The sequence below is a fragment of the Rhyacophila brunnea genome, unplaced genomic scaffold (genome assembly GCF_057557595.1).
Source record: "Rhyacophila brunnea isolate RB1 unplaced genomic scaffold, BYU_Rbru_1.0 scaffold_5, whole genome shotgun sequence".
Taxonomy (NCBI): Eukaryota; Metazoa; Arthropoda; class Insecta; order Trichoptera; family Rhyacophilidae; genus Rhyacophila; species Rhyacophila brunnea.
Genome location: NW_028233170.1, coordinates 8,720,314 through 8,728,351, shown reverse-complemented (window position 1 = coordinate 8,728,351; position 8,038 = coordinate 8,720,314). Strand labels below are relative to the sequence as shown.

At 34.6% G+C, this 8,038-nt stretch overlaps 2 protein-coding genes across 2 annotated transcripts; one reads left to right on the top strand and one right to left on the bottom strand.

The window, feature by feature from the left end:
* Window positions 1-413: 413 nt before the first annotated feature.
* On the bottom strand, window positions 414-5,057 carry O-fut1 (O-fucosyltransferase 1). Its single transcript, XM_085956214.1, has 4 exons — window positions 4,932-5,057; window positions 4,270-4,722; window positions 3,165-3,450; window positions 414-870 (listed from the first exon to the last, which is right to left on the bottom strand). Exons 1-4 carry the CDS (start codon window positions 5,035-5,037, stop codon window positions 558-560), a joined length of 1,158 nt encoding a protein of 385 aa, XP_085812340.1. The 5' UTR covers window positions 5,038-5,057; the 3' UTR covers window positions 414-557.
* Window positions 5,058-5,417: 360 nt separating this feature from the next.
* Window positions 5,418-8,038, top strand: ND-13A (NADH dehydrogenase (ubiquinone) 13 kDa A subunit). The gene is made up of 3 exons (XM_085956215.1): window positions 5,418-5,639; window positions 6,251-6,427; window positions 7,719-8,038. Exons 1-3 carry the CDS (start codon window positions 5,526-5,528, stop codon window positions 7,782-7,784), a joined length of 357 nt encoding a protein of 118 aa, XP_085812341.1. The 5' UTR covers window positions 5,418-5,525; the 3' UTR covers window positions 7,785-8,038.

Below are 8,038 nucleotides of genomic sequence, written 5' to 3'. Positions count from 1 at the left end.
TCAAACCATTACTTTAATATTTTGATACTGCATGTTTAAAAGAGAAGACATAGCGGACGACACAAATGGACACTAAAGATCCTACTAATTATAACCGTTAAGTCACAAGCATTCGATAACCACTTGTGGATGCAAGACCTCACAATAACTCGTAGGTAAAACACCCTTAGTTATACTTGGAGACCAGGTGTTTACAGGTAGACTCAAAGTGTGGATCTGGGTACGGAGAATATATCTAGAAAAGAGCGGTATTCCGGATTGAAGCGACGAGAAGTTATAAGTAGTAGGCGGGGTAAATGTGGGAGACAGTGGCACCTGCATGATTTTTTAACCCCGCCCCCTTAAACAGTCAATAAAAAATATCATGGATATTTTTGTCAAAATGGACCCCCCAAACCATTTTTCTGTTTATATAAATGTATGTAAAAATTGTCATATAAATAACACTAATTACAACATAGTTAGGTATATCTACTCAATCGATTCTCTACTTGATAATCTCAATTATTTATATCTATCGAAACAGTTAGTAATTTCCATAATAGGAAATAGGATACCTAAAGTTCATCGTGAGATTTCCCGTGTGACACTTTAATATTAGTGGGAAAAGCCCAGAACGATGAGGGAAATCCCCTCACATCACGCTCTCGTTTGACGAATGCTGAGTAAGATGACACACAGTTGCCAACAAAATGATTGGAAAAGCCCAGAATCGCCAGATCCAGATGGGGGTTGGATTCCTCCAAGTGATGAACTGTAATGGAATGTCTTTTGACAGCTTCGCTTATTTCCTCCTTCATGTGATTACTATCAGACGCCACAAAAATGTATTTTATGTCTTTCATAGTTTTTAGTAACCGTTTTATTTGCCTGCAATAAAAAGGAAAAAAAAGAAATCAGTCAACGCAATAACGATATAAATATAAAAATAAAAAATAAAATATAAAAACGATATAAAATCGAAATGTATCTAAAAATTAACTTTGCAGCCTAGAATTAGGCATTTGAGCTTTGGTGTATTTTCAAATATTTATCATGAATATACATAATGCTATTATTATATATAATGTTATTGCATTTTAAGATGTATAATATAGTTTTTTTTGGTTCATACAAGATAGTTTTATATAACAATATAAATCAACAAAATACTTTTTATAAACTTGAATAGACTGCAATTCCGGGCTTAAAAGAGATCGGCAGAAACAATATACTTCTCGCAAATATGGCATGTGCCGTTTATAAATAACTAAATAAAAACTACTTGAAGGATTAAAAATATTGCAGCATTGTCCGAATGTCTAAATAGACCAAATTGCCTCGGTTATAGTTATAATTCAGTATTCAGTGGACCTATTTTAGCAGTTGTGTTGCACAATATTTCTATTGTGCTCACAGGTTTGTGTTAACCATAAACACATTTGCGGGAATAGGGTTAAAAAAGTTCCTTATAAGCTTTACCATAGTGGTTTTCAATTTGATTTTCAAAAGATTTCTCACTGTGATTGTACATCATTGTACCAAGATTATCTGGAAATATTATTCCTCTGGAGACTTTGAAAACCAATATCTTGATTATCTCAATACCTAATGTACTCTGAATCTTGATTGTCATGACTATAATATGAGCAACGTGTGGGGCAGTGGCGCACTCAGGATTTAATATTGGGGGGGGCCCAAGGAGGAGAATATAAATTAGTCCCATAGGCTCTTTTTCTTCTTCATATAATTATTTTTACATATTTTCACAATACACGGCGGTATATTTGTACAGTTTCTCTTAGTTTTTATTAAATTGGAGGCATAAGGGCGATAACCGTTGAGCGTGTCATCAGCTACTGGCGGATTGGAAGTGACTAACAGTGACCATGCAGGACATGTGCGCCTAGTATGCTAAAACATTACTCAAATATTATCGACTGTGCTACCCGCTTGGTCCAGAGGGCTACAATATTTATGCCAAATTCCACTAAAAATGTTCTTTTGATTTACACCACCACCGACTAGTGGGTGTGGTCGTTCTTTTCGCCGAATGTTTATCGTCGATTTTTGGTTTTTAATATTGAGGTTCCAAAATATTAATTGAAAATGGACAAAAAAAGTATTAGTGCATTTAACTTATACACAAACCTACTCAACACAACACAGCCTAATTTCTCATTTATCGGTCTTTTGTCTATTGCACTCGGTGTACCTACACCATGGCCCCCACATCCTGAAACGGGCCCTTAGGCTAAGATATTTGGCGGCCCCCCTACCCACCGCTAAGATTAAAGGCAGTATGAAACACTACATTAACGTTTTTCAAATTGTTTTAGTTCAAATTAAAGGTACTTATACAGTGAATTATTGGCGATTTTTTATACATTTACTTTAATAATGGAGCTGTCAAGTATCGACACATAATAATCAGAAACTATATTGCACAATTATATAATCTAAAATGTTCATGGCCGTGAAGTAAAATAGCACCGCAGGCAACGTTTTTTTACTATTAAAGCTAATTTATAATGTGTGTTTATCTCACTTATCTGGTCAACCCGACACGCTGGGCCCCCCAAAGCCCGGGCCCCCAGGCTAGAGCCCTGTCAGCCCTCTCCAGCCATGACCTACACCACTCCGGAATTCGGGTGGACACCGAGATTTTTTTGACAGTTCCATTAAGGATTAGGTTTCTAAAAAAACCCGATATTAGTGTTTCGAAATTTTTCTAAAAACGGTGCTGGAGAATTACAAATCATTTTTTTGCCGTGTTTTTATTTTTCTAAGCCCAGGGTATAGTTTATTGGCTTTCAATTTCAATGTTTAAAATCATTCTGATAATTTTCATGTTTGGGGGGTGCCAGGACCCCTTGGCCCCCCCTGGGTGCACCACTGGTGTGGGGTAAATATGAATGAAAATAATTTACCATGCCCAACTTACAAACTGCAATCCAGTGGTCAGGGGAAAACCCCTTTTTATATATTGATAAAATATAGCACCTTGGAAAAAATCCCTGACAAAATTACCCATAAATGTTTGTTGCAAAATGAATGAAAAAAAGACATTATCTCAGTACTTATTACGAAAAAGAAAAAAATTGTCCTTATTCCTATAATGTCCAATAATTCATTATTGCACATTATATTCAATCTGTGGGGGAGTTTGATTTTTTATTACTCACCTTACGATGAAATGTTTGGATGGCAAACACATGTCGTGCGTAACAGATCCATGCTCATTTCGATATCCCACACATTGTGGAGCTGCAAACAGCGCTGGACTCTGGCTCACATGCTGGCAAGCTCTCACCCAGTCGGCGCCATTACGGAGATGCAAGCCGAGGAAGCCGCCTTGTTTGAAATTGTTTTTGATGTACTGTTTTGCTTGCTTCATTATATTGCCATTCCATTGCAAATATTGATGGAGTATTCTGTTTTCATCTTGCACTGGAAAACTTGCCGGTGCACCTGTTGACAATTTATCAGGAGATAAAATAAGTGTTTTAAAGTATCCTGGTCCGGTCATATCAACAATAAAGAGGTGTTTAGACAAGTCAACTGAAAATAACACTGGTGCCTACCAAGTTCTGGAAATCTGCATACCTACTTCACTCATTTTTCATGACAAGTATTATAAAAGGGATGATTGAAGACAGCAGATGAGTACAGTAACCCCCCCCCCCCTCCCGTTCATCGTGACCCCGCCAAGTGCGGATTCGTTATATCGCGATCTTTTTTAAAACCGGAAATTGTGGAAAGGGGAAATTATCTACCAAATTTAATTTTTAATTTGGATGAGACGGGACTCTATTGGAAACGAATGCCAACACGTACGTTTATTTCCATAGAGGAGAAGACTGCTTCTGGATTTAAAGCATCCAAGAATCGTCTAGCTCTTCTTCTCTCAACAACTCATTGAAAAAACTGATGGAGGTGATAGAGATGCCATGCGGGTTTGGTGGAATCAATTTAATATTATGAAAGCTATCAGAAACATCAACGAAGCGTGGAATGAAGTCACCCAGTCGCGTATGAAAGGTGCTTGGAAAAGGTTGTTCAGTGAAATTATTGAAGTTCACTGCAATTATGAAAATGATATTCAAAATATCAACGAAGAGATTGGTCTTATAGCCATATCCGGAGGCATCGAAGGTGTTGATGTAGATGATATTCAGACTTTTGTTAAAATCATACGGCGAACCGATCAGACAGATCAGACCCAAAATCTAAAACGTTTGAGCTGATCTGGTACAAAAAAAATTAAGTTAATAAATTGTTAATATTTACCAGTAAAGGCGAGTACTGGCCATTTATCAGCCGGATACTTTTTGTTCCACTCTTCGACCATTTCTCCCCTGTGTACATCATAGTGCAGCGGCGCATAGAATTCAGAGTTAACAAAATCAACACCAAACGTGTCCCAAAAGGGGCCAAAAGGATTTCCTTCTTTGGCGTTGCAACCCTTTGTCTGATTAGTGCCACGGGATATATAACAGAAGGATATTCTTTCCGAGGCAGGCCACACTTGTTCCGCAATATCAGACATAAACTTATTCATCGTTATAACGCGGTGGTATGGCTTGAAGGCTTCCACATCAAAATAGGTTTCAAAAGGAACTTGGATGGAGCGCGCTTCTCCTAGGCGGTATTCTACCCAGTGTGGTAGAACGAGTGTTCGATTTATTCCGTGGGCAAAGGCCAATGACCCAAGGAAATGATCAGCCTGGTTTCCGAAACGTCCTAGAAATTTTCAATCAAACATCTGAATAAATCAAGAGATAAAATTATTCAATTAAAAATTGCAATGTTTTCACCACCTCCAGATACTTTAGATTGAAGAGTACCACAATATATTCAAAGTGTCAGAATGTTGTAATATTTTTTTAAGGTTAGGATATGCACAATACAAATTTACTTATTTTATTCAAGTTTAATGAAAAAAATTCTACCCATGCAGGGACAGTATACAATGTATCCATTTGGATCAATATAATCGCAGTGTAATTGAGACAATAACGAAAACAATATTGTTGATATAAACCAAACACCGGGCATTTTTCCGAGTAAACATAAATAATAATATTAATAATGTACAAATAAATAACTGCCAGACGTAAAAAAATATATTAATTGATTCCACTCAAATCAAATTTAGATTTTTTATTTATTATTTAATTATAGAAGTACCTACTGTAATATTTCTAAACATTTTTTCGCAGACCTAAAAGATGCATCATATTTTAAATATTTAATTTTAGTAACATCTTATTACTAGGTACCTAGTTTTTTGAATATCATGATTTTGCTTTTGTAATGTAATGATGAATAATTATTAATTAATTAATTGTTAAATACGTATAAATAAACCTTTTAGGAAAACTTATGTTTTAAATAATTGTCAGAATTCGAGTGTAGGTGAAATTGTTTATGGCATAGACTAATATAAAATATAATTTTATTTATGGTTTTCATTTGTCAGTTGCTGTCACTTGAAAAAAAAATCTGTACATTTTCTACAATAATAATTATATTTAAATACAATTATGGCTTCTTCAAAGAGTCTAACTGTTCTCAATAAATTAAAATTATTTCGCCCCAGTATATTAGTCAGGTCTAGCTCAAATAAATCTGAAGATACAGTAACTCATACGGGACAGGTTAGTTTATTTATCAATCTATCTATAAGTTATTTTTTAATTAATTTGAGAAATAATCTCGTCTAACAGTTATATCAGTTCATATTTGTAGATACGAATTCAAATAATACATAATTAACGTCTTTGCATTTGGCTTATCAGCTTACATAATATACAGTTTGACATATCCATATTACCATGGCAGGAACAGTCAAAATGAAAACATTGTTGCTAGGAGTTACAAAATTAATGACTGGGATATTTATTTGTCAATAAAGTTTGGGTAATAGTGCCGCAGAGGTGGCCATGAGCTTTTATAATTTTTTTTTTACGTTTATTCCATGTGGACAATTATAATAAATACCTTTTTTGTCGCGCATTGGCTTTTCGATCCAATAATCGTTAATTGAAAATTTGACATTTTCACACATTTTGATGCAATATTATCATAAACTAAGATTGTATGAGGTAATATTAGGTTGGGGTAGGTTAGATTAGGTTATGTTAGGTTTGGTTTGGTCTAAAAAGAAAGTTGTAAAATCTCATGGCCACCTCTGCAGCACATTTACCAAAGTTTGTTATAGTAACTACCGATCTAATGGTATAAAGAAATTCATGAAAAATACTTTTAGCAATGGAGCAAGGATGATTATCGAATGGCAAGATTCGAGTTGGCCCCTAAACATGTGAACGAGCAATGGGCAGTGAAGCTGATTGCTGAAGTACCACCTAATAAAACATCCAGCAGGGTGGTATGGTGTGATGGCGGCAGTGGTCCTGAAGGTCACCCAAGAGTCTACATAAATTTGGTATGTTGTAGATATAATCTTCAAATACGTCGCGCTATTTCGATCCATTGTGCAACCCCTCCATGCAGTGGTAAATAAAATAGTGCTGTGACACTGATTTTTTTAAATTCTTATCACCCCGTACACACAATAACAATACAATCAAACTTGGTTATTACGATATCGGACATAATGGATGTAACGAGGAAACATTCGTTAACATTTGGTTTATGATTTTCTCCATACATTTATTCACTGTTATAACGAGCAACTTATCGGATATACCGAGCTAAAATACTGTTAATGTGTCGATCGTTAAAAAACATTTCGACCCTAAGCAATAAAATCCGATCAGACATGATGCCACCAGGGATGGATTACGTTTATGACACTAATTAAGTGTCTAAGTACCTACCTAATTGGTGTTTCGCTGACAATAATAAAAAAGTATCCACGCACATCGTTGAAAAATCCAAGGTTTGTGAAGTCCGTAGGTATCTACCAGCGTTCATTATAATAAACAACTTCTTTTGTAGTTTATGAAGGCCATGCTTGTTTCGTGGATTTTTACGATGGTTTTCTGATTTTTTATTTTCGATTTTTTTTGTTATGTGACCGCTAATTTAAAAATACCTATTTTCTGATATAACGAGTACCGCTTATAACGAGCAAATTCAGTCGGTCCTATCTTCCTCGTAATAACCAAATTCGACTAAATTAGTAAGTAGTAGTATTAGTAGTATCTAAGTAATAAACATGTAATACATTTTCTCATAATCATTTAAAAAATGAATCGTTTCTCTCGCATTTTATGTAGAATTCACTGGGTAAGATTCCCTTATTTTTCTCATGTTAAAAATAACAATGACATAATTTTTTAAATTCACATGATTCAAAATTATTATATGCAACACAACAATTAATGAAAACTGTTTGAAGAAGTGCCAGAGCCCACAATAGCCTGTAAAATACGTCCCAGGTTGTGTGTCCTGGTTCCAATGTGTCCATGATGCTCAAATTACTCGAAATGACATAATATGCCTCATCAAAATATCAATTTAAATCTGTTGGAACAGAATAGAACAGTTTCTATTACTCCCTGATGTTTGGCTTTACAATTATTGTCTTTCGGACCTCATTTGCTTACATAATTACATGAATCACTAACGACAAGACAATCCAATTATCGTAGGAACAGTCGTGTATGATTGACAATACATAGCTTATAATTAGTCAGTGGATTTGCGTTAGATTTAATCTAAAACGGTTCCAAAAAATTGTTGCTTTAATTTAGCATGTTTTTTTCTTTCAGGATAAACCTGGAAACCACTCTTGCGGATATTGTGGTTTACGTTTTGTGAAGCCAGAACACCATTGAAAATATCTAACCAGTTTGAAGAACATGTGTTTTCTAAGGAAAACTAAAAAATTAGATGTTTGAATAGATGATAATTTAAGTAGATATTAATCTATTTTATTTTCTGTAAATACGCAGATGTGTATAGTTTTAATTCAACAACTGAATATCTTGTATATTTTCTCTGTAATAATATGTCTTAGTTGACATCATTTTTGTTAATCTATTTATTGTTTCAAGTAAAATAAAGTAATAAATAAATTATTGTTATTCAA